General features: G+C 41.2%; 1 protein-coding gene across 3 annotated transcripts in view; it reads right to left on the bottom strand.

Annotated features, from left to right (window-relative positions):
• ITK (IL2 inducible T cell kinase) overlaps window positions 1-26,224 on the bottom strand; it is a gene marked incomplete at both ends in the record, with an annotated part of 70,210 nt that extends 43,986 nt beyond the window's left edge. For 2 of the 3 annotated variants that reach the window (XM_082651667.1, XM_082651668.1), the window contains 4 exons: window positions 2,293-2,421; window positions 5,008-5,089; window positions 6,575-6,679; window positions 26,087-26,224. In XM_082651667.1, coding sequence (XP_082507793.1) covers window positions 2,293-2,421; window positions 5,008-5,089; window positions 6,575-6,679; window positions 26,087-26,224 — 454 coding nt within the window. The remainder of the gene's footprint in view (window positions 1-2,292; window positions 2,422-5,007; window positions 5,090-6,574; window positions 6,680-26,086) is intronic. The other variant, XM_082651669.1, reaches the window with a different exon arrangement.
• Between the last annotated feature and the right edge of the window lie 1,530 nt (window positions 26,225-27,754).

Here is a 27,754-nt window from a genome sequence, read left to right as displayed (position 1 = left end):
TGGATTCTACAAGCCTTCACTCAGAGTAGATGATCATGTGCTACGTGCCCAGTGCAGTGTGCTTCTTCGAAAGTCTGCTCTCGATTCTGTCAAAACTATGGTGCATGACGTTATTTAAACCAAGTCAGAAGAAGGGGAAGTGAGGACAGGCTCAGATGAGGAGATGGTGGTAGACTGCAACTCAAAAGCAGGAGCAGCAGCAGGGTGCAGTGGTTAGACCCTGGCTTCATGTGGGGAGGAAATACTGTCTGCCTTGGATAGGAACAGCCGCTACATGCATGGTGGAAATTGCAAAACAGAAACATAGTTTCAAAGAATTTCAGAATTGGAAATGGGCTTAGAGAATATTTCATCTTAGGACCCCTAAAACTTCCCCTTCCATTTTAGAGATGAGGATATTAGGGTCCTTTATGGCAAAGTGACCCATCCAAGGACCTACAGCAAGGTGCTGGCAGGAATTTGGAGACCACTCTGGCCTCGGAAAGAGCTTTCAGTCACTGAGGCAAGCCCACACCATCCTGTTCTTGTGGTTGATTCCACTTATATAAAACCTTCCACTTCTTTTTCGTGAGATACTAACCTTCATGAGGATGGTCCACAGGGCTAATGCAGGGGATCACTGACCTCTAAAACTAGGTAGATATTCTTCTGGGCCAAGGGAGTGGTAACCTTGAACTTTCTCTCCCAAGGTAGAGGGTGAGAAGTAGTTGTTTTAAAAGTGACACTAGGGGGCTTCCCTGGTGGTGCAGTGGTTGAGGGTCCGCCTGCCGATGCGGGGGACGCAGGTTCGTGCCCCGGTCCGGGAAGATCCCACATGCCGCGGAGTGGCTGGGCCCATGAGCCATGGCCGCTGAGCCTGCGCGTCCGGAGCCTGTGCTCCGCAACGGTAGGGGCCACAACAGTGAGAGGCCCGCGTACCGCAAAAAAAAAAAAAAAAAAAGTGGCACTAAGAGGGGCTGCAACTCAGGAAGCCGCAGAAAACCCAGCCACGTTTTACATTTAGCACATCCGCCTTGGGCTGTCAATCTGAGGTATTAGGTTTTAGTGCAAAAAAGAAACTGATTGATGAGAAAAGTTAAGTACGGTAAGAGAGGTTGAGAGGAGAGGGCTATGGAAGCAAACAGTCCACATGATCCGTCATTCCTAGTCAACAATGGCTTTGCAGAGCACCTCCTCGCTGTATGACCTTGAGCATGTTGAAGTCCTCAAGCCTCCTCTTTCTTTAACATCATACCATCTACCCCAGATGGTTATGAGGAATGAGAGTGTAATGTACGTAAAAGTGCATCAGAGTGGAGTTGCCCTTCACTGGGGGTTCAGGTCCCAAAGTCATCACATAAGATAAAATCGAGGTGCACTCCGATCTCTAGGACCTGGGTCTTTGACCTCAAAGGCCAAAACCCAATATCTTTTGTTTTTGCTGTGCAGTTAGGCTGTGGCCTCCTTTTCTCTGAGACTGTGGAGGTCAAGGGCAAGTAAGTAGAGGTGGGGAGAAGCCACACTGTAAAATGAGCGGTTGTTTCGGTTTTACTTTCTTCCCCCTCCAAGTGTATAGAATTCAACTTGTGTGATTGAACACGTGTGATATGATGCCACTGTAATAGATAATACTATGTATCTCTAGGGCTGTCTCTACAACTTCAGATTTGAGTAGACTGTGGCAATCAAATTTCCTAACTTGAAGGTATAGTGGTGCTATTCAAACTTTACTGTGCACACAGATCTCCTGGGGATCTTATCTTGTTAAAATACAAATTCTTATCCAGTAAACCTAGGAGGGGGCCTAGTATTTTCATTTCTAACTAGCTTCCAGGTGATGTTGATGCCGCTGGTCTAAGAACCACACTTTGAGTAGCAAGGAGTTAAAAAGATATCGGCCTTGAGATGAAAAAACATCAACAGGGCTTCCCTGGTGGTGCAGTGGTTGGGAGTCCGCCTGCCGATGCAGGGGACACGGGTTCGTGCCCCGGTCCAGGAGGATCCCACATGCCACGGAGCGGCTGGGCCCGTGAGCCATGGTCGCTGAGCCTGCGCGTCTGGAGCCTGTGCTCCGTGGCGGGAGAGGCCACAACAGTGAGAGGTCCGCGTACCACAAAAAACAAACAAACAAACAAAAAAACATCAACAGACTGGTGGTAGAGGCGGATGATTGCCTTCTGAAAATTTTGAAATTGTGGACTTTTGCATTCAATCCTGGACACCCCTGGTGATGGGAAGCAAAGAGCCTTTCCTTCCTACTAGTAGAGAGGCCAGTCACTGTACGAAGAAGAAAGGGAATTCATAGTCACTTACCATTCTTGGTGGGATCATACTGGGCACAGCCCACAGCAAGCTTCTCCAGTTGAGCACAGCATCTCCATCTCCCGTCCATCCAGAAATTAGGATGATACTTGGGCACCAAACTGTTGTTATTTCTGGTTTCTGAAACCGGCAGAAGAGTTATTTCCAGGTCGGTCTATCAAGGGCCACCAACTTTATAATTCCTTGAGATTGACCCTGCTGTGTGAGCTTGCATGAGTATTGCCTAGGATAGTCAGAAAAATGGCCTTTTTTCCAGGCATATACATCTACAGAGGAGTGCATACTGAATCTAGGCATCAGCAGATCCGGGTTCTTATCCGGCTCTGCCTTGAGTTAGTTGTGTGTCCTCAGGTTGGGCAAAACCCTCATCTGAGCCCCAGTTCCCACTGTGCCATGATATTGTTAGACTGGGACCATGGGCCCCACAAAAGCACCTTAGGGAACTTAGGGAAGGCTGAATAGGTAGGATTCTCACCACTCCATTTCTCCCACCTTCAACTATAGCAACTTTGCTTTTATCCTTTCTAGATTTGTGGCTTTAAAGTCAGATTTGGGTACAGGAAAAAAGAGGCTTTCCTCCTAAGGAAAAAAAAAAGTATAAAAAAACAGAGGACTAGACAGATGATCTCTAATGCTTCTTTCAGCTTTAACATCCTGTGAGTAAAACCCCTCCACCGAGGTAGAGCAGCCAATGAACATAGTTGGGGCCCTTTTGGTTACTTCGTACTTTAGGGTTTGTTCTCTGCCCGTTGACTGTTAAACTTGAGAGCCCTTCCCAGTTTATCTGGCACGTGCCGTTTGGGACTCACAACAACCTTGAAAGAAGATAAGACTTGTATGTTTAGTCTCAGATAGAGATAGAGACTATTTTTCAGATAGAGGCATTGTGGCTCCCGAGATTTCAAATGGCTTGCCTACCCTCAGTCCCCACAGCTACTTAGATTAATATTTGAACCCAGTTCTCCTGCAAATCCAGGGCTTCAGGCTAAATGACAATAAAATAATATTAAATAATAGTAAGATGGATTGAGTGCTTTCTTTGGGTATGATTCCAAGTCATGTCCTAACACTTTTTTTTTAACATCTCTATTGCAGTATAATTGCTTTACAATGGTGTGTTCGTTTCTGCTTTATAACAAAGTGAATCAACGTCCTAACACATTTAATTCTCACAATAACCCTATGACTGCCTGTTTCTAGTCAGAATTTATAGCTGAGGAAGTGGAGACACTGAAAAGTCAAGGAATTTGCCCAAGGTCACACACTAATAGTTGGCAGAGCTGGAATTTTCTCCTTAGCAGCCTGGCTCCACAGCTCATGTTCATAAACGCTGTGCTGGTTCTGATTATGCTGTCGGGAAGGCGAGTCCTAAGAAGTACCCTTACAATGATCTGAAAACCTTTAAGGCTACTTGACATTTGTTGGGTTCTGACTATGGGCCTGGATAGTCCCAAGGGTCTTACTCTTAGCAGCTCTGGAGGCAGGTGCTTTAGAAAAAATTTATTTATTAAAGTATAGTTGGGACTTCCCAGGTGGCGCAGTGGTTAAGAATCCTCCTGCCAACGCGTGGGACACGGGTTCGAGCCCTGGTCCGGGAAGCTCCCACATGCGGCAGAGCAACTAAGCCCGTGTGCCACAGCTACTGAAGCCTGTGCACCTAGAGCCCGTGCTCCTCAACAAGAGAAGCTACTGCAATGAGAAGCCCTTGCACAGCAACAAAGAGTAGCCCCCACTCGCTGCAACTAGAGAAAGCCTGCATGTAGCAACGAAGACCCAACGCAGCCAAAAATAAATAAATAAATAAATGTATTAAAAAAAAGTATAGTTGACTTACGATATTAGTTTCAGGTGCACAACATAGTGATTCAGTGTTTTTGTAGATTACATACCATACAAAGTTATTATAAAATAGTGACTATATTCCCTGTGCTGTACATTACATTCCTGTGACTTATTTATTTTATGACTGGTAGTTTGTACCTCTTAATCCCCTTCTTCTCTTTTGCCCCTCCTCCCACCCCCCTCTGCTCTGGAGACTGCTAGTTTGTTCTCCGTTTATGTGAGTCTGTTTCTGTTTTGTTATATTCATTTGTTTTATTTTTTAGATTCCACATATAAGTGAAAACATACAGCATTTGTCTTTCTCTGTCTGACTTATTCTACTTAGCATAATACCAGGAGGCAGGTACTATTATTTTTATTCCCTCCTCCTCCCCTTGTTAAAAACAGATGGAGAAACTGAAGCACAGAGCAGTTGAGGAAGTTGCCCAAGCACACGTGGCTAGTGAGTGGCAGAGCCAGGATTCAAACCCAGGTCATCTAACTCAAGGGCCCATGCTCTTATTCTTCATACTATATGAGGGGTCAGCAGACTTTTTCTTAAAGGATTAGGTAGTAAATATTTTAGGTTTTGCTCACCAGCAGGCACAATTGATATATTATGGAGGTATAACCCTTTTAAATAGAACCATTAAAAAAAATTTAAAAACATCCTTATCTCAGACCTTTACGAAAGCAGGTGGCAGAGAGGATTTACCTGACCCTGTACTATACTGGTTGTCACCCAAGTTGAAAACGTGGGACCCTCCACCAGCACCAAAAGGGAGAAATGTTTGACCATCAGCCGCCCTTTAGTCTATCACGGAACTCAAGCCTTCTAGAGGATCTAGGCATCTCAGGGATTCAATTGCACAGGAGGTTAATTACCTTCTTTAAGGGCCAGCACCCAGCGCTGCCGGCTCTCACGATCTGGAGCAAACACATACAGGAGGTAGTTGTCATGCACAACCTGGAAACACACACAGAGTTCAAGGTGAACAATGCAGCCAGAGATGTATGACTGGCAGCAGGCCCACCTGGCTTACTGGGCCAAGAGTGGGGTCTCAAGTTGTCATCAAAGGCAAACATTTGGGTAATTTAGGGACTAGTGTCCTTTTTATCCAGGAGTTTGGATGCTGTGCAGATACAGGGTGAAACTCCACAGCTCATCTTCGAATACATGTCACCAGTATGCCATCACTAAATTCAAATCGCTGGAGAAAAGAGTTCTCCACTTACCTAGACAGGACGTTTACTTCTCATATTAATTTTTCAGTGATTAAAAAAAATTCTGGCATATGAAAGAGTAAGATATTAGATGATAAATATATAATCGAGATTTTTAAAACTTCTTAATTTGAAATAAGACACCAAGAATTTCCAAAGATAGTACAGAGTTCCTGTATACTTTTCACCCACTTTTCTCCAATGATAACATCTTACATAACATAGTATGTTTTTAAAATCAGGAAATTGACATTGAGCAAATACTATTAATGTACTACACATCTTTGAATTTCACCAGGCTTTTTTTTTTTTTTCCATGCACTCATTTGTAATTGGAATTTTAATGATGGGAAAAATATGTGTTATTCCTTTTACTTTTGGTACTAAAAATTCCAACTTGTGGAGGTCATATTTCTAGTAGGAAAAAAGTCCTTTTTTATGCCACATTAAAAAGTGGAATATTAACTCCTCAGATTGGTAAACATGAACAGTACCCTAGGATGTGCAAGAAGATATCCACTCTTTCAGAACCATAAACGTCAAGAGTGGTAACGAGATTTAGATGATGTCATGACCTAAAGACTAAATATACTCTCCACCAGCTCTGTCCAATAGAACTTTCTGCAGTGATGGAAATGTTCTAAAATCTCTGCTGTCCAATAAATTAGCCACTAGCCACGTGTGGCTATTGAAGGTGTGAAAAGTTTATTCATTGAATGTGGCTTAGTGTGACTCAGGAGCTGATTAATATTGTGTACTTTAAATTAATTTACATTTAAATGTAAACATCTGCATGTGGCTACTGGCTACTGTATTGGACAGCACAACTCCATATAGTTCTCAGATTATAAAATCTGAGTCTTTTTACTCCAGGACCTCCAAGCAATTTATAACCAAGTATTGTAATCTGTTGTCCCAAGTCATGAGTAAACCACCCTTATGGAATATTAGGCTTGGGGCGCTTGATAGCTTTTTTCCTCCCCCCAGGAGTAGAGTACTTAGGACTTTCCTTGAGGTGGGGAAGACATGAGGGAAAGGGAAATGAATGACAACTTTTTCAAGATTTTGTGGTTAATCTTTGTTGAATGAATGAATGCATCATCGGTTGAAAGAAAACAGCAATTTCTTCTGGGCTTGGTCTAAGTTCTAACCCTTGACCAGAGTCATCTCTGTCCCACTTTCTTGTACAGTGACTGAGCATTTTAACCATTGTCCCTGACGCACTTACCTGAAATGGATATTTATAGTGGCATGGGATGATAATGTCACTTTTCACAATCTCGACACATTTGATTCGGGAAAGTTCAATGGAGCCCTTCAAAGTGCGCTTTTTCTGTGGGGAGAAAAAGCACATTCCATTTAAGGAAGAAGGAAGACAATATTTTTGTCCAGGCTGCTTCTAGAAATACATTACTAGATAAGATCCACTGTAAACCAACCCTCCAAATATCCAGAAGCTTCTTAGCCCTCAGTGCCTGAGAAGAACACTCTGAGCGGACTTCTGGGAGAACATGTTATTTGAATCATCTTTTTGATGGAATGACTGACTTCTGTTCATTGAGCCACTGTGCCTTATATCCCAGTTACCTTGTGACAAACAGCAGCATTTGCAGAACTTACAGCTGGGATGGGTAGCGCAATCTGTGGGAAACCACACATGTGCCAGTTTTTTTCTGCTTTGTACCTGTTCATGGCCTTATTAGCATAGTAAGTGAGCTCAGGCCTGACCTGGTTGGTGACAAATACCTTTAGTGGCACCTTTCTTTTCTATATCTGCCTCCTCTGTGTCCCTTAGTTACCCATGATCTCACAATGGCACCCCTGTAGGACATTCCTGACTCTGCTCTGTAACTATCCCTTCTCCACACCCTCATTAAATTTTACTGGCCCCGTGTCTCATTTCCTTGGAAGCTGCTAGATGTATTCCTTGATAACTAATTCACATGATGGTCTTTGTGATTTATAACCATGTCACATGTTACCCATTTCTAAGGGTCCTCGTCCTTGGATCCCAGGGCATGTTAGGTTGGTAGATGATAAGGGTCCATAGAAGGCTAGTTAGGGAAAAGCTTTTGGAGAGCAGGAGCCTTTCACAGGTGCCTGGAATTAGGCTTCCATTGAGAATAGAGTTTAATTCAGTTATGGAACCGGTTGCAAAACAATTCATCTTAGCTTATCCTTAAGAAAGAGGTAGCACAGATGGTGGTGAATCAGGCACAAGGTTGGAAAGGGCTAGGGACAAAGTTGGGCTCTGCTTCTAACCAGCTCTGTGACCTTGGGTCATTCATCTACCTCCCTGCACTTCAGTTTCCACGTCTGAGAAGTGAGGATAATAATGCCTACCCTTTAAGTGTTGATTGCAGAATAAGATGGGAGTATGTAAACAAATGACCTGGCCTATGATATGTGCCCTCAATAAAGGGTACCCTCCCAGTGAAAGAGGTTAAAGAAGTCCTAAGTATGGCAAGAGAGTTGTGATATATGAGGGTACTTGGTGGGTATTTGGGAAGTATGACATCATCAAATTCTCCAGAAATGAGCTCAGGCTTTACTCACCACTTCTTGATACTCAGCCTAATGGCTAGCATTTGCTTTAGTAGATGAGGCACAGAATTGAGAGGAAAAGAATTCAAGATGTGAGAAGTACTCTTTATTGAATACAGGGAAGTTTTGTGGTATTTCCTTTTTTTAAATTTTCTTTCTGAAAACAAATTTATTCATTTTTGAAAGTACAAAATCTATCCATGTTCATTGTAACAAATAAAACAATATGGAGGTATGTTGAGAAAATATTTCTAGTATTTCAGTATCCTATCCTTCTCCACAACTCTGAGCTAGCCAAGGTTAACCATTTGGAATGTATTTATCTTTCCCACACATATTTATAGGATATATAATACGAAAATGAGCATCTCTTCCACATAGTGGTCTCCAGTGTGCTTTTGTAATCTCAGGATGTATTAAGAGGTCAGTCTTCCCTTAAAAACCTCTGAAAACATGTGCCCTTTGGACCCAAACTCTCTTCTCATTTAGAGTCTTTGATAGCTAGAAATACGTGTCCTGATCCTGCCCATAATCATAGTCTTTCTATGTAATAGTAATCTGTTTTCAAAAGCAGAAGAGCACAAGAGAGCTGTCTTCTCAAAAACCATCTGCAGTTACAGGTGATAAACAGGGAGTCTGAGCTTTGAGGTTATCTTGGTTTTCAACCTCTGTTGGGTTATTTCCTTAGTAGCGTACATGGTAAAATGCAACAGAAGGTTCATGGCAGTAACAGGACCACTCTGTTTGCAAACATTTTTGTCACTGGAACTCCTGCATTCCTGAGGGTAAAGACCAGGACATCTGTTACCCTATCCCCCAAGCCTGGTGGCTGGTCCACCATGGGTGCCCAGTTAGGATGATATAAACGAAGGGTGCCGAGTTGGAAGGCAGCTTAGATAGTCTCAATCAGACTTAAGGCTAATGCGTTTAGCCATTCAGGAATATTTATTGAGGGCCAGCTCTGAGCCAGGTGGTGTTCTGGGTGCAGGAAATAGAGAGATGAACATGGTAGACCTTCTCATGGAGCTCTAGTCTAGCTGGGAAGGCAGACAATACACACAAGTGCTCTAAGGAGAATAGGACAGGTTGATGTGGTCAACTGGTGGTCAGGGCAGCCCTCACTGGAGACAGGGCATTTGAGTAGAGATCAGAAAGTCAATAAAGGAGCCAGATAAGAGAAGGCCTGGGAGAGTGAGCCCTGAGGTAGAGTAAACAGCAAGAGCAAAAGCCCTGGGGTAGAAAGGTTCTGGATAAGTATCAGTTGTTAATAGCCTGGGATCATCATAATCAGGGCATCAGGTGGACATAAACAGTAACTGGAGTTGTGACTAGGGATACAAATTCTATGTGAAGTTCTAAAGCAGTGCTAACCCACAGAAACATAATGTGAGCCATATATGGAATTTAAAAATTTCTAGTAGCCACACTAAAAATAGCAAAAAGAAACAAGTACAATTAATTTTAAGAGCACAGTATTTTGTTTAACCCAGTATTTCTAAATATTATCATTTCCACATGTTATCAACATAAAAAAATTGAGAGCTATTATGTTTAAGGACTAAGACTTTGTGTATTTTACAAGATGTCTCAATTTGGATTCTCCACACTGCAAGTGATCAGTAGCCACACATGACTGGTGGCTACCTTATTAGGCAGTGTGGCTTCAAGATTTCCAGGGAAGATTTCTCTAAACTCAGATGATCTTCTTTGACTTCTTAATATTCATTGAGTTCCAACATGGATTTTAAGGGACTGTCAGGTGAGCCTTCGGTGGAAATGGATTTCACATTCTATCATCAAAGTTCACTCTCAGCCCCAGAGGAGTGATCAGGTTCCTCCCTCACAATGCGTCCTGCTTGGTCAGTCTCTCTGACACCCTAAGGCCAGTTCTCCTCAGATCTCCAAAGACCTGCTACGTGGTAAATTGCAGGGTCAGCTGTGCCTTCCCCGAGCTGGGCAGGGGGGGACAGTCGGTCAGTGAGCTAAACACAGCTTTGTCTCTGGGAGATGGTGACTGCCTGTAATCATCCCAAACAACTGCGCTATTTCTGAAAAATGCCAGCGTAAAACCTTCCAAGGAAGCCACATGAAAGCCACCAGAGAAAGAGAGACACCAAGTAAAGCAGGTCCTCATTCTTCCTCGTTATTCCATCTGCACCCCTTGAGGTGAAGATCACAGAACTTCACTTGGCCTTGTCTCTTTTCTTGGCCACATTCAAAGCTGTCCTCATATGGCAAAGCTTCACCCCGGACATTTGATATATGTCAAACACAATCTAAAAAGATGCTGATGCCCACATATTTGTACAAGGAAAGCTTGTGCAAGTGGCTTTTATATCGCCTTTTTTTTTATGTTAATGTATCCTATGAAATAGAATTTTGGATTGTGACTTTTAAAGAAGGCAGGAAAAAACAAAAAGACCATAACATTTGGGAGCATTTCCTATACTTCAGGCACTCAACAGGCCATCTCATTTAATTACAGTCCTACAGAGTATTATTCCCCCCATTTTGTGAGGACATTGAGGTTCAGAGGGACCAAGTCTCTTTATAAGTGAGCATACAAGCTCAACTCTGTGACTCCAGAGCCTGAGTGATTAATGACTGCTTCATGGCTTTGCACCTGCCCTGACTTAAGGTAGGAGGCTTTCATTCCCCAAACCCAACGCTGAATAATCAATTGCATGACCAATTTCTGTAAGCCGTGACCCAGTGGAGATTTGTTTCTGCCTCATTTGGTTGTGAAATGCTTATGTTGGATTTCAAAGTGGTAGCCCAGAGCTCCCTCTTCGCTCCTATAACATTGGTGCCTTGGCTGCTCAGCTAGTCCAGCAGATACATCAGTAAGAAGCTGTGTGTCGGTTACCCATGAAAGAGGACATCTCCACCCTTCTGAAAAACAGTAGAACTTCAGCCTTCTCCTCCAGTGAGGCTGAGTGAGAGAGAAATGGAACTTTCATATCAGGCAAACCCATGTCTGTCTGACCAGCTGTGCAACCTCAGGCAAATGTCTCAACTTCTCTGTTGCCTTGCTTTTTTTTTTTAAGTGGAAATAATAACTGTCCCTGAATCAGTGGGTTAACTTAGAGGATTTAAAAGATCTACATAAACCTACTAGCAAAAGAAAATCATTCAAATGATTAAACCACCCACCCAAGTGTTACTTCCTTTCCTTTCCTTCTCCAAATGCTGCCCAAAGATCAAGACCTCACTCTCTTGTCTTTATGTGTCCACATTTTCTTTGGGGTTTTCTTTCAGGTAAATATGTAACTGAGAACCACCATTTGGGAGGACAACATTAATATTTAACTGGTGATCCTGGTGATTTTGACATTCCGGAGTTATTTGTTTACTTTGCCAATTATTTGTAAAACCAGGGCAAAACCTTGAAAGGGGCCTGTTGCCTGGTCTTCCCATCTGCGTCACATTTGCTCTCATTTTAGCAAACGTGGGGACTTTAGCTCTCTGCTTCCCTTCCCCCTCGCCCGTCAAAACTTCGCCCAAATAGTCATTCACCTAAGATTTAACTTCCTGAGAGCTTAAGGCTTGATTTGTTTCACAGGAGTTTGGATTAGGACAGGTATTAGAGACTTAAACCTAGAGGGAGATTTGATAATCAAATTTCAAGCATCAACTGGGAGAGTGTTTTTCAAAGGGAAGCAGTATTTTTCAAAGGGGAGCGATGCATTTAAGACTTTCTCGGGGACTTCCCTAGTGGCGCAGTGGTTAAGAATCCGCCTGCCAATGCAGGGAACACGTGTCCGAGCCCTGGTCTGGTAAGATCCCACATGCTGCGGAGCAACTAAGCCTGTGCGTCACAACTACTGAGCCCGCACTCTAGAGCCCGAGAGCCACAACTACTGAAGCCCGCGTGCCTAGAGCCCGTGCTCCACAGCAAGTGAAGCCACCGCAATGAGAAGCCCGCGCACCGCAACTAGAGAAAGCCGCGCACAGCAACAAAGACCCAACACAGCCAAAAATAATAAAATAATAAAAAAAGGCTTTCTCGGATCACACTGTAAAAGGAGCCATATGCTGCTTTTATCAGTTTCTTTAAGATTAGGAAATACTTTTGATGATTTTAACCAGGCATTTTGAATATTTTGTTCATTGCTTCTTCTGGCGTGTGGTACAGCCAGCCATTGTACCAATCTGAAACGGCAGAATGATGAAATCGAAATGAAAACTGATGTCATGTGAGGTGAAACTTCAGTGACTGACTTGGGGGCTGCTTTCGCCCACCCCTACCAGAATTCCGACTATCAGTTCTAAGACTGGTTTTAGGAGCTTTCCTGGATTCTAGTCCCATCCCCTCTGCAAAACATGCTGGAGGTAACCCATGAGTTCCCTCCCAGTCTCCCAATGCAGCTTTCTGTCTTTTATGGCAAAGGGAACCCTCATGCTGAAGGGGAGACAAGCAGAAATTCGGAACTTGGAAAAGTCATGGTTGGAATCCCTATGAGAACAAGTATTATTGGGCAAGTTGTCTCAGTTCTCTGGGCTTAGTTCTCTTAGGTCTTCTGAATCATTTAGTTCTTGGGGAGTAGGGATGCTGCTGACAGCTGCAACTCAGGGTTATAATGACCTGAGCTACTTGGTACCTAATAAAGATGTGATCTCAATGGAAAAAGCAGCGTCTTCTAGAACACCAGTGTAATTTGTAATTAGCTGTTGCTGGTTCTTCCCTCTCCCAGTCCATGTTCACCTGGACCTACCCCCACTAAACTTTCAAGTTCTGGGAAGATCTGGAGCTAAGGTAGCAGGTTTCGAGGCACCTAGACTGACTTAAAGCCAGGAAACTATGATCCATCCCACACCTGCCTCCTTTTCTTTCCACAAGACCTTTTCGTCATGGCCGAACCAGAGTAAACTGGCTTTCCTCACCTCAGCTTTTCACACCTTGGTTTACGATGAGGCTGGTTGTGCTGTGGGGAAAACACTCAAGCTTCCCTTAAAGTCCACCATCTCATTAGTAGTAGCACCCTGACTACCTGAAAATAAAAGGATTTTACTCACCCTCTCCCCACCTCCCCACAAAAACAAACAAACAAACAAAAAAAAACAAGAAGAAAGAAAGAAAGAAAAGAAAAGAAACAGGACTATACTCTCATACAGTTTCCAGACTCAATTTGGGATCCTCTATTAAAATTATGAATGTGTTTTCTCACAAGAAGCTATTAAGAGCAGATACCCCTGGGAGTAGTTCTGGGGTTTGGGAGTAGGAAGTAGAGAGACTTTCTTTTCACCTCATATCCTTCTATACTGTTTCACTATTTTACCATGAACGTGTATTTCTTTTATTGTACTTAGAAGCAGTTAACTAAAATAAATAAATACATTTCCCTTATAGGATTTATCCTATGGAAACATTTGTTTAAAATATAAAGAAGTAGGAAAATCCTTGTGGCATTATTTATTGCACTGAAAAGTCTAGAGAAACCTAAATACCCACCAATAGACAAACGGTCAGATTAGTTATGGTTCATCTGTCTTGTGACCACTCTGTAGCCATCAACAAAGAGTAAAGCTGGTCTATACGGAGGGGAAAAAAAATATATATATATAAAATGTAAAAAGTAGGTTTAGAGGGCTTCCCGGGTGGCGCAGTGGTTGAGAGTCCGCCTGCGGATGTGGGGGACGCGGGTTCGTGCCCCAGTTCGGGAGGATCCCACATGCCGCGGAGCGGCTGGGCCCGTGAGCCATGGCCGCTGAGCCTGTGTGTCCGGAGCCTGTGCTCCGCAGTGGGAGAGGCCACAACAGTGAGAGGCCCGCTTACCGCAAAAAAAAAAAAAAAAAAAAAAAAAAAAGTAGGTTTAGAACAATAGGTGGAGCATCATCTCATTTTTGGGAAAAGACATAATAAAATATATATTAATATGTTCAATAATCAAAGAAATACTACAAGAAGTAACACTGCTATACTGGTTCTCCCTTGTGGATGACACTATGGAAGACTTTTGCAAGGTAAATTATATATTATTATAATATCTGAAGTTTTTGCCGTAAGCATGTAAATTTACTAAGCAGAAAAATAAAAATACTATTTTAAAGCAGTCACCCATTTTAAAAACACCACACTGTAATACGGGTTTGGCAGATGACTATGGGAGAAGGCCAAGTGGTACACATCAAATGCTGGGTGTGCAAAATGACGCAGCTCTTTGCTTTTATAACCTCATGACCCCTTTAGCAGTCAGTGGCAGCCAGGCAGCACCTGCCGCCTGCTCTTCTGTATCCATGGAGGTTCAAGTTCATGACATTTCCTCTCCTGCTCTCCTTGAGTGCTAGTCATTTTCTTTATAGATTAATAAACAGCTCTGTGTGCTTTTATGTGGTGTATTTGTCTTAGAGGTGAAGCAACAATTCAGGAATAATTCCAGCCTAATTCTTCTTAGCAATGATATTAGTGATCTTAGCCTTAAAAAAGCATTGTTCGTTTAAATTTGCTTACAAAAGTGGGTAGAGAGAAAAGGACTTAATGTGGAAATTAAGAGCAAGAACTAAGTGGTACAGAGTAGACCCTGAAGGTGTCCTGCACATTTTCTCTCTCAGCATCTCTGGTCTTTGAATGCTCTTTCAAAGCCCTCCTTCTTTCCAATATAGGGCATATTAGATTTCGAATGAGTTTGAAAGAATGTATTTTTGAATCTACCTTTCGAGCACTGGTGATTCAGTAGCCAAAGTATATAAATGGATAACAACTTCATTAGATTTCAGGAAATAACTCCTTGCACAGAGATGATGTTCAATTGATTATTTGTTACTTGGTTGATTGAGGGAACAGCAGGTAGGACCAAGTGTGCAGCAAAAAGTAGTATTTGTGGACTCCGTGACAAAATTCTTAATAGAAATGATTTGAAAAAGACATCTAGAATGATTGGCAAGTGGATAACAATTTCTTGACAACGTAGAGGTAAGATAAAACTAGCCTGCCCAAAGGTTTTAGCTAATAGATAAAGAGCTCCTACAAATTATTAAGATAGATACTAACAACATTATAGAAAGATGGGCAAAAGGGATCTAAACTGCTCTTAAACATATGAAAAGATGCTCACTGACTATAAAATAGACGTGTAAATAAATTTTACTGATATACCATTTTTTTAAGTCTATCAGACTTGCAAAGATCAAAACATATGATAATACTGTTGGTGAGGTTTTGAGAAAACAAGAATTTTACACGTGGCCCTGGAGAATGTTGATTGGTACAACTTCCGTGGAGAATAATTAGGTCATGTTCAGCAAAATAACAGATGCAGATATCCTTTGACACAGCAATCCCACTTCTAGAAATGTTTTCTATAGACCACAGCTTCCCAGCCTTGGCACTATTAACATTTTGGGCTGAATAATTCTTTGTTGTGAGTTTGTCCTGTGCATTGTAGGATACTTAACATCCTGGCTCTACCCACCAAAGCCAATAGCACCCCCTTCCCCAGTTATGACAACCAAAAATTTCCAGACATTGCCAATGGTGGGCAATATTGCCCCTGGTTAAGACATATTCATACATATAGAAAGTGAGATACCTATAAGGTTATTCATTCCTCATTGTTTGTAGTGACAAGAAAATTGAAAACAGACTAAATGTCCATCAAGATAGTTTTTTTATCCATACAACAACACGTTATGCAACATCCCCCCCAAAAATAAAGAATAAAGAAGCCCCTCGCATATCAGTATGTATTGACCTTCAAGAAGTATTGCTAATCAACCAAAAGAAAAGTTAGGAAGTGTATGTGGCATATGCTACCATTGTATAAAAAGGAGGGAAAGAAGAAAGTTTATTTGTATTTATATATATATATGCATAAAGAATCATTGGAAGAGCTGATAAGTTGATTATGTTGGTTGCTTTACAGGCTAGGAAGCAGTGTGGGATCAAATTACAAGGAATCCCTAATCCTAAGGTAAGTTGTTGCTTTTGTACTTACAGCTGCTATTGTGACCTTGGGCAAATTGCTTAACTTCCCTGTGTTTCGATTGCTTCCTCTGTAAAACAGAATTTGACTTTTATCTTCTTCAAAGAATTGTGAGGATAAATGAGAAAAATCCATAGGAACGTGTTCAGTCCTGTCCTTGTGGTTATTGTTGCAAGCTGCTCTTGTTAATGCTGTTGTTGTGTTGTCATTCAGGTAGGCCTGCTGAGCTAACAGGAGCATTCCTACTGGTCCCCACTCAGGACTTCATTAGACAGTGTTGGAAACTCACCAATGAGTCCTTGCCCCAACTCTCCCTTCTCAGTCACCATGGCTTCTATTATAAGACTTCTCAGACCCAAACAAGCCTAGATCTGAAAATATCCATTGTAGAACACTTAATTCCAACTTTAATATTTGTCCCAGACGTCTGACCTAAGAAAAGATACTTAGCCTTTCCAAGCCTCTGTTTTTCTCATCAATACAATGGGGACAACAATAGGACCTACTGCATGTGGTTATTGTGAATATTTTTGATCCGATACATGTAAAGCTCTTAATCTGGTGCCCTGAAACGCAGCAAGGACTCATTAGGTATTGGCTCATATTATTCTAAATTTTATATTGGTTACATTTGAAATGACTGCCTTCTTTTTAGGGTGCATTCTTGGGTTCATGCGTGGATTTTGATAACGTGGTTTTTTTTATCAGCCATACAGTTATTAACCTTCTCTTAGCTGTATTACTTCCTGGAAAGATTTCCATATTTAACTAATCTCCATGTCTATTTGTGAATTCCTGATATCATTGGCAGTGAGATACAATCACATAGTTTCCACTTCTTTTGAGCTGGTGGGGTCTTTAGAGATCATTCAATCTAAATTTTTATGTTAGAGATGAGGCTTCAAGGTGAAATGACTTTCTAAACTAGCTGTTACCTTTTCATTTCTACTATTCAATTTACAGCCTGGGGAGACCGAGGTCATAGAATTGGAAGCACTTTGGTGATTATTGCAGACCAAGGGTAAGGCCAAGAGTGTAGGGTTCTGGGCAGCCTCCTTGTTCTCTCTTCAACTAGAACACTTCTTCTGCTGCTTCACATATGGGAATGAGAATGACATGTGTAATTTTATACTAAAAGGGGGCTCCAGGTTTTAAAAAGTTGGAAAACTTTGATCTAGTCCAATCCCTTGATAGTATGGACAAGATAACCAAATCCCAGATAGAAGAAGGACTTGACCAAGGTCACCCAGATTAATCAGTACCAGGTCCCCATTCTGTTAAGCTGCTGTGCTGTTGCTTTCTCACCTTATCTCGCTTTTCTAGAATTACAGAATTACAGTCTGCTTGAGACTTTCAGTCCCTGAGACCCTGTCTAAAGTTAGAGCTAACCTCTACAGAGCAGTTAAAAGTGGCTTATGTCATACCTTTCTGTATTTCATTTGCTTCTTGATAAAGAGGCTTGATGATCTAACCCAAAGAGCTCATTCACGTGAACATTTCAGACCCCCTAAGGTGATCATCTAGGGAGACGAATATTTTGCAGGGTAGGAGGCTTTCTGGCACCCCTTTTTGGCACCCCTTCAATCCTACTATGCAGGGTGGGTTCATCTGCATATACATAAGACTGATTTTAAATCAAATTATCTTGCCCATGTATAAAATATTATATTTTTGCCCTTTCTCTCACTATAACATTTAAAACCTATCAAAATAGTATTAGATATTTGAAGATCACCACCACAACAGCATTCTTGTGTTTTCTTATTAGTTTCTTCTTAGAAACATAATCTTCTCCAATGATTCTGGCAACTATTGGTGGCCCCATGCATTGCTTCAATCTCTTTGGAAGATTATGTAGCAACAAACGGTAGAGATCAGAAAATGCTATCCCGTGACACAGTTATTCCACATAACTCTATCCTAAAGAGCCGATTTTAAAAAGCAGAAAGTTCTATATTAGGTATACTGTTACTTTTCAGCATTTTCACTACACCTGAAAACAACCTGAATGTCAAACAATAGATGATAGATAAGTTCGTCGATGTGTTCAGTACAGAAAATAGATAAGTACATCTCTGACATGAACCACTCGATTATTTAAAAAATCATATATGTGAGAAAATGATTACTTTGGAGTCCATGAATGGAAATGTATCTACAAAAGAATAATGGAAAAAGAATAAATGGAAAAGTATAAAATTGTCATGCATTATGATTATAACTACACGAAATTTATGTCTGCATGAGAGTAAAGATCATTCTCACAGAGGCAGTAAATTGATGTTTTTAGACAAAAGGGTTTTGGAGAACAATTGGGTGTAATTGTTTCATTAATTTTTTTAACAGTATGGAGGTGTGAGGGTCCGCTGCTCTGTCTCTGGAGATTAATTGTGGATTTAACTGGATTCTAACTTGTTTTCAGCCTTTGCTGTTAAAGGCCACCCGAGCTCAGTGTGAGTCTGAGGTCCTCAGTGTTGGTACACCAGGTGCTTTTCCACCAAAACGTGGAGTGGGATGAGTCTAGACCAAGTATCCCTGGAAGAGGGATGCTGTAAGATATAAGAAAGGGGCTCTTGAACTCTGTGTGTTCAATTGTCTGTCCCTAACACAGGTCAAGGCTTTTTCTACCTTGAGGCTTCGTATTGGCAGTTCCTTTTGCCTGGAATGCTCCCCTCCATTTCTTAACTTGACTGTCTTTCTCATCCTTCAAGTTTTACCCTGGATAGAAATTTCTTCTCTGACCACTCTTCCCACTCAGCCCCAGCAACTGCTTAGTTTTTCCATAGAACCTACAGCAGTCTGTATCTGCTCTATATATTTATATACTTGCTTGTTGTCTGTTTCCCCCACTAGTGTGTAAGCATGAGGTCAGACACCTTGTCTCTATTACTTACCACTGTATTCCTAGTCTCTAACATAACACCCTGCACATAGTAGGTGCTCAGGAAATTTTGCTGAACAAATGAGTAAATCTATGTATATCAGAATAGAAACAGTTCCCTGATACAGTGTTAGGTTAATAATAATAATAGTAATAAAACTTTGGCACAAATATATGTCATTTTAGAGAGAAAAGTCTTGTATTTGAATTTTTATAATATGCAGGTATAATTCTGTGACTTTTAAATATCAAAAAAGGGAAAATATAATGAGAAGTCTACTTATAAATAACTCTAGGTTAGTGGGAATTATATGGCAACATAAGAGTTTGGATCAGGTTCTTATTCCATTAAAATACTGACAACTTTCACTAAATTTCAAGGAACTGGATTTTCTGTGTATAGGAAACCATGTCAGACCTTCCATTCCCTCCTCTGCATAACTTTAAGTGAGGATCCTGGGTCTTGTGAAGGCAAACCCAGACGAACCTCTCAATGAAAATTAGGTCCTGGAAGATATACTATCTTCTGTAGGCCTAAAAACTCATTGATGAGTGGAAGAATTTACTACTAGTTAGTTAGGGAAATGGGGGGATGAGGACTACTATTTGGGCCTTGAAAATATGAGAAGAGCTTTAAACTCGTTTTCCATAGGGTCCATTTCTGAGTTTGAGATAAAGATATCATATATTACATGAACCTCATGGTTTAAGAAACTGAGCTCGTGTGCTTTCCAGTGAAACCTTTCTTCCAGACTGAGTCAGGAACTAAGCCCTTACATTTATGGTCTTACCCTGTGGCCTATTTTTACTGCAGAAACTGATTAATGGATGTACTAGACCCTGAGCAGTAGGAATTGAATCTAATTTTAACTTGGGAGTATTTGCCTCTAAAACAAGAATTCTCTATCCAATGGCTACCTCCATAAAACATCAACATCGCATCAGACGAGCAAAAATCAATTCACAAAGAAATGCCATTAATGCAGACATCAAAACCGCACATTCTTGGCTTTGAGTGGCCTGAACTGTAAAGTACTTTGCTTTGGATTCTTACTTTTCTTTGCCTGGTTAGGCAAGGCCCACATTTTTAGCTCCCAGATACTCTTCTGAATTCAATTTGAGTTATGTGACCTTCATTCATTCCCTGGATATTTACTGACCACCTACTACGTGCCCAGCACCGTACTAGAGGTTACAGGGATGAGCGAGGCAGTCAGTCGCTCATGGAAGTGACCTTCCAGTGGACATAAGACAGAAAATGAACAGGGAAGCACATCAATAAACCCAATAAATAAGTGCAGATATTGATTACTGAAGTGTCTATGGACTTTAAAAGAAAAGAAAAAGAAACAGGATTCTGGGAAAATACTTGAAGAGATGGGAAACAATAAAGAACCAACCCTACAAAAATCTGGGTTGTTGCAGACAGTGGGAACAGCTGATGCAAAGACCCTGCCCTTGCAGGACCTAAAAGTGAGCGGCCCCTTAAGTGTATCTCACCCTAGTCCTGCTCCTGTACAGAGGCCCTAGCGGGGGGCATGGCCTGGAGTGTTCAAGGTTCAGAAAGAAGTCAGATATGATGGATGAAGGGATCAGAATAAATGAATCTGAAAGGCAGGTAGGGACCATGGGTGAAGGGTCTTGTAGGCCATAGTTGAGGATTAATTTAAATACTCTAAACGGTCACGGAGGCCTTTACAGTAGGGCATAATATCTGATTTCTCATTTTAAAAGTCTATTCTAGGTGTTGCATGGATAGTAGATTGTAGGAAGCCTTGAGTGTCAGTGGGAGCTGAGCTGGAAGGCAACTCAGTCACGTAGGAATGAAGTGGAGAGAGATCACGAGTGGTGAAAGTCTCAAGCAAAAATGCTCGGGTAGCTCTGAGAATGTTATCTACCAAGGGTTTAGCTGTAAAAGGGAAGGAAGGAAGGGTAAGACAGGGTGGAGGGTAAAAGAGAACAGAGTTGCTTGGTTCTTTTAAAAAGAGTTGGGAGGGGGGACGGACTGGTCTACCTGCTGGTTTCTACGTGTGTCTCTGACCTAAATCTTAAGACTCCAACCTCCTGAATTCTCATGGCTAGCCATGATCTGCTGCCTCCAGGGAGTCCTAATTACTTACTCCTGCACCCAGGAATCTCCTGTTTGAAGTCCTTTATCACTTGCTTTGTTCTGAACTCTTTTGGTGTTGAGCCTTGTTCTGTTAGGGGTCCCTGTGTGTAACTCTAACCTCTCCAACTGTATCTACACATTCCTCCTTCCCTTCTTTTCTTTCTTTCGCAAATAATGAGTGAATAATATGTACCAGGCACTGTGGTAGACCCTGATGATGCCATCTTTAGCAAATTGGGCACCAACTCTTGTAAAGCTTACAGTCTAATGGAGGGGAATGACATCAGTACAATAATCACATTTATAACTAGGTAATTACAATTTGGCATGCACTTTGAAGAAGCGTATGTGCCACTGTATCAGAGCGTAACAAGAGGAGATGACCTAGGCTAGGGAAACGAAGGAAGTCTTCCCCAAGCAAGTGACCTTCAAAATGGGGGGGTCTTAAAGTTAAAGAAAATCTTATGTGTTTGGAGCTCAGTGAGATGGGAGGAAAAGGAGCATGAACTGAAATGGAGGAGACCATGGGATAGATTTTGGCGTCCACTCTCAGGGTAAAGGGAGAACCACTGAAGGGACATGCCAGCTTCTGATGAGGGTCATCAGGACATGATCACAGTCACCATGTGAAAAGCTCACACTGGCTACTGTGTGGGGAATGGAGTGGTGGGGGGGCGGCGGAGTGGGTGCAGGGAGACCATTACGAAGTGGTAGCAATCCCAGGTGAGAGATGCTCGCAGCTTCCACGAGGAAGGTGACTCTAGGAAATGGAGAGAAATGGACAGATCCTAGAGGAACTTTCAGTGCCAAAATTTGGACACATGGTGGAGGCTCCCAGAAGTGAATGGAGACAAAAATTTGTCCTGGAGTATATGTGGAAATGATAGGACTCATAACACATTTCATTGCAGAAGACATATGTGGCATGGTTGCTGATTTTCAGGACTGCCCTTTATATGGAGGGCTCTAGAGCCAGAAGGCATTACGTACTTTGTAATAACCCAGTGGAATCGCCAATTGCCTATGAGCAGCAACAGTTAATAGTAATAAGAACTGTTTGACAGGGAGGCTGTGTTGGCTCTGGAGACACAAGGGAGTTATTTAAATTCTCTTTGCCTCAGTTACATGCTCTGTCAATTGAGGTAATGATAGTTCCTAACTTACAGGGTAGGTGTAAGGATTAGATGAAATAATTCATTTAGCACAGTGACTGACACATAGTAAGTACTCGGTAAATATTAGTTACTATAATTATTAGAATAATGGTGACGTTCATTTCATTAAAAAAAGTAAAGAAGGAATGTTTGATCATTTTAAAACATGTAAATAGCTTTATAGAGGGTCACACAGCCTTCAGCAACCTTTGCAAAGCCACACAGCTCTTAAGTGGTAGAGCTGCTCTTTGACCCAAATCTGTTGACACCAGAAGCTGTGTTTTTGACCACTATGCAATAATGTTGCCAAAAACAAGGAAAGGGGATCCTCTTCCCACCTGCCATCTTTAATTTAGGAAGCATGCATATTATAAGAGATGTTTCTGCTGCTAGATCAGACTTTGGCTAAAGGGAAGTGTCCATGAGGAGTGGTGGCCCTATCCAGAAAATGACTAGAATGGTGATCTTGACTGTTTCTCCTGTCCTGTGTAAGTGGTAATGGCTCCCATGCTATGGTGACCATGGAAAACTTGTTTCCTAAGGTGCAAAGAGTCATTAAAATAGGGAAACCTTTCCATTTCTCCTTAGGGCCTTTCAGAAGATCAAGATGGTCCTATTAGTACCAAGCTTATAGCATACTTTTCTCATGAAATACTCAGCATTGAGTAGTGTTGGGGTCCTTACTTTACAAATAGGAAACAGAGGCTTAAAGAGGTTAAATGTCTTGCCTGAGATCCCACAACTAGAAAGTGATAGAAGCAGCATTTGAATCCAGCTGTAGCAGACTATTCTGGCCTCACCATTCTGTGACACTTGTCTCCCCTCTGTGCTGTGCTGCCCCTCCCATCTCATGCTTACTCAAAGTGCCTGAGGCCCCAGCCCCCCCACTTCTCTCTTTTACCCCTAAAAAGGATCTGATTTCAGTCCTGTACAACTAAGCACGTTGTTCAGGAAGTGACTACCTCTTCAGAGTTTATTTTTATTTAAGCCTGCCCCTGCCAGTGGTGTGCTTATGTTGGCCCACGTAAGAGCTGATTGCTACATTTTCAGGAGTTCTTTGAGCCAGTAGACTTTACATTGATAGTTTGACATTGGTCATGATGGGAGTATTTACTCTACAGAAATTGGCAAACACCACAAACAAAGGCTCTCCCATATTCTCTACTGCCATTACCACTACAATGATTGTTAGACATTTACCAGCATACCACTGGGCCCTCATCTCTCCTTGTCCTTTGTTAAAGAATGTCTGGCAACAGGGATCACTTTGCTGAGAAATTGGCAGGCACAGGGAGTGTCTGAAATCACGCCTGGTGGCCAGTCACCACCTGACAGCTCCATGCTTCTCTCTGGCCCACTGCTCCAGCATGACAAAGCAGCTTCCCGGCCCCAAGGAAAACACTTGCACATCTCAATACTTTGAACAGGCATCTGACATCAGATCTAAATCCATGTTAAAATAAAAGGCTCAGTCAGTATGAATTATAATGACAATGGGCATGGAAATTTGAAATTAGAAAAAAGCAGACTTATTTTGCAGAACTACAGTATTTGTTCCTGAATATGTAAAGGATTATTTTTATATGATATCATAAATCCACAGAATTTTAGAGTTGCAATGAACATAATTTTACAAATGAGAAAAGACAAAAAGAAGCTGAGACCCTGAGAGGGGAAATGTTGGCCCAACATCACGCATCTCATGATGCATGTATGTCTCTACCCACACAGTTATATTTAGTCACAGAATAGAGGGAATCCAGAACCCTGATGTTAGCCACACTTTGAAGAATCCTTGAACGTTTCCCTTCATTTGAAAATGATTATGTTATGCCACCCTGCCAGCTCCTTCACAGATATAATGATGATACAAATAATAGCTAATTTTTACTAGGTGCTTAATAGGTGACAGGACTTATGTTAAGTGCTTTATATATTAAGTTGAACTACGTATATGAAATTGCCAACATTTGATCTTTTTTTAGTCTATCAAATGGTAATTTCTAATAGGTCAATCTAAATATATTCTCTCTAAGTATTCACCATTTTCCCATGAAGTGAATACTATTATCACACCCATTTTACAGATGGCAAGACTGAAGCTTTAATTTAAAAATAAATTTAAAAAAGCTTTCTTCCCACAAGTGTTATTCTTATTTATGGGCAATGAACAATGAACTCTTGTGTGCAAATCGATGGCCCTAAGCAATGGAATGTACATAGAACATAAACAATAATACCTGACATATCTTGCCTTTCTCAGTGACCTTGGAAATTTTTCTAATTGATAAATTTCTGTAATATTTAAAGAAATGCTTTTTAAAATGTTATTTATGAATATAAAGCATAGACATTAGAAAATAAGAAATTTGATGTCTGTGCGTTATATATCTGCTGTATCCCACGTGGAAATGTTAGAAACTATAGCTCAGGGCTCCCCAGAATGAATTAATTGTCCTAGAATTTTCATAATACTTGAATGAAGAAGCTGAGTTATTTTGCAACATTGTCTACATGCAGATTATAACCAACAAAATTCTGAATCAAGACCATTTGGTTGTATGTCTATCTGCAAATAATATTGTACAGAATTCACAACCAAACAGTTCACAACAAGCAGTTACACTCAGAAATGATCAGTACTACGTACATGGGATGATGCTATGTCAAGTGATGAGTCAGGAAAGAAAATTAGTGAAAACTGTAAAATGGGCTTTGAAAAAAATATTTAAACATAAATGACTACTCGTCGAATATGAAACCAGAACTTCTAATGTCCCATTCACAACAGAAAAAAAATTGACTGATACCATGTGATTAATCAACTCTAAATGATGAATTCTCCAAGTTGAAAACTTGGCTATTGGCCCTCCATTAAGTTAGTCAACAAATATTTATTAAATATCTACCACAGGGGCCTTGCGCATAAGTAATTACATATTATTCCCAATTGATTGGCTGATTATTATCAGTAAGCATCTGCTTAAGATGAGCATGTCTTTTCACCTCTAAAAAAGAGGCAGTGTTATCTCACCTGCAACTTAGAAGTCTAGAAATCCATAGACTCCATACCCGGCCTGGCCTCTTTCAAGTCTCCATCTCATTGAACACTTCAAAGCCTCACTCTCAAAAGACCCCAAACTCATGCCTACACCAACGAAGTCGGACCCCAGCCAAGAATCAGAGCGCCTTTGTCTCTAAGGGACCATCAAGCACCAACGTTATTTCCCCTGCCTCCTTGATGATGGAAAAATAATATAATGATATAGTAAGGAGGCAAACATACTTCGAAAAATTGCTGAAAAGGGCTATACAAGTGCTACTTCATAGAAACAAGGAAAGAAGAAAGGAATGTTGTAGGTGGTATTTCCAGTCCTTTCATTTTATAAAGAATGAACCTGATGCAGAAGGTAGAGACATTTGCCCAGGCTAACTCACCTAGAGAGAAGTGGAGTTTGGTCTCCTGACCCCTCTTCCAGTGCTTTTCGTACCAAACTACATTGTTATGATTATTCACGTTGCACTTATTATTATTGATGTTATGGACTATAAGACTATCTTTAGATATATAAATACTGACTTAGCTAAGCAGCTGTAATCTTCTAGATAAGAACTACTGTTCTATACTGCATAACGTTTTGTGCGTGATAGTCTCCTGGGAAGTTCTCCTAGGGATGAAGAGGTTTACCACCGGGCTTTGCAAATTCTAGACAATTAAATGCCCAAGGACCATTGTTCCCTATGTCAGGTGAGTGATGACCATTGAGACAATTAAAACTGAATCCATAAAAATGTTGACATGGGACACATCACTTAACCATTCCATTTGCCACATAAAATATTATAATTTAAAAGTCAAACTTAACCTTGCAGGGGAAAGATAAGCTAATGAATAATAAACTTACTCTTTTACAGTTTTTAGAACTGAAATCACCTAATACAGTTAACCCATCTCTTGACTTTTCTCCATGCTCTCTTCCAATTGCTCTTACTGTACTTTTTAGGTTGTTATAACAAGTACATCTGTGTTTTCTGTGTTCTTATTTTATTCTCTGTATATCTTCATGAGTCAGCCCAGTCTAACTATAAAATACTGTTTTAAAAAGGACAAAACAAAGTGCTCACATACCCCATGACGGTCCTCAAAGTATGCCAGGCTGGTTTTGGTTAAAACAAAGAATCGAACTTTAAAGTTCGAAGGAGAAGTTCTTCTCTTTTGTTGGGATTTCTTGATGAGTTGTTCTTCCAGGAGGATAAAGTTGTTCATGATCCAGTCCTTGAAAAGTGATGCACCTTAGGCATCACCCCTCAGCACAACCAGAGGAAACAGCTTCACGACAAGGAATGAGTTGGAGAGGCAGTTGATCTTCAGAGAGCTGTTCAAAGGCAACTTGCCTCCAATGTTATCTCTCTACCAACATTCAGTCAACATTGCAGAGCTTCTCTTCTGATGTCAAAGCCCACAACCACATCCTTTCAAAATTCAGAAAACTAGAAGCATAAGTAAAAATTATACATACCCTTTGCTGTACGGTTTAGAAATGATATTTGAAGAACCTCAGACTCAAAATGATATGACAGATCAGAGTTTAATCTTCATAGTTCCTGCTTTAGCCCGTCTAACAGTTAAGGCATGTATTACAAGGGGTAGAAACGTGGACTTTGGGGTCAATGGACAATAGTTTGTGTGTTAGTTTTCTGTTGGCTGCTGTAACAAATTATCCCAAGTTTAGATGCCTCACGAATTTATTATCTTACAGTTCTGTAGTTCAGAAGTGCAAAATGGGTCTCACTGGGCTAAAATCAAGATGTCAGCAGGGTTGTGATCCTTTCTGGAGGATCTCTGGGGTAGAATCTGTTTCCTTGCCCTTTCCAGCTTCTAGGACCACCCGCATGCCTTGACTCTCAGCCCTCTTCCTCCATCTTCAAAGCCTACAACAGCAGGTCAAATTCTCTCATCTCACACAACTGTAACCTCTTCTTCTGCCTCCCTCTTCCATATTTAAGATTCCTTAAGATTACACTGGGCTTGCCTGGATAATCTAAAATAATCTCCCTATTTTAAGATCTGTTTATTAGCAACCTTAATTCCATATTCTACCTTAATTCCCCTTTGTCATGTAAGCGAACACATGCACAGGTTCTAGTGATTAGGACAAGGACATCTTTACCTACCACAGGTTGTCTTCTGGCTCCACCAGCTAACTGTGAGACTATAAGCAAATTACTCAAGAGCTCTGAGCCTCAGCTTTTTTACCTGTGAAGGGGAATAATGGTGTCCCTACATGTGGGGCTAGTCTCCGGCTTCCTTGCCAGTCTCATCTCCTACTTCTCTGCTCACACATTTTCACTTTAGCCCTCATGCGTGCTTCTCATGCTGCTTTGAACATCTGCTCCCCTTGCCTGAAAACATCTTCTCTCCCCGCTTTGCCTGCTTTAACTCCAAATTATACTGCTAGTCTCAGCCATGTCACTTCCTCAGGGAAGCCTTCCTGGCTTTACTAAGTCAAATCCGCCAATTATATATGTAGAGGACACCTTATGACATACCCCTTATGACAATTGTCATTGTACTTTTTGAAGGGTGATTTTTGGATTAATGTTTGTCTCCCCCACTAGTCTGGAAGCTCCCTAATGGTAAGGAGGACTATGTGTGGTTTTGCTCACCATTACATACTCAGCAACCATTACGGTGCCTGGCACATTAAAAGGATGTTTAGAAAAATGTGTTGAATGAGTAATCACCAAACTGGGTTGGACAGTTATAAGAGACAATGGGCATAAAACACTTAAGAGA

This window comes from Grampus griseus (assembly GCF_964374135.1).
Source record: "Grampus griseus genome assembly, chromosome: 3".
Classification (NCBI taxonomy): Eukaryota; Metazoa; Chordata; class Mammalia; order Artiodactyla; family Delphinidae; genus Grampus; species Grampus griseus.
Note: the sequence above shows the minus strand (reverse complement) of the source record. Positions and strands in the feature narration are given on the sequence as shown.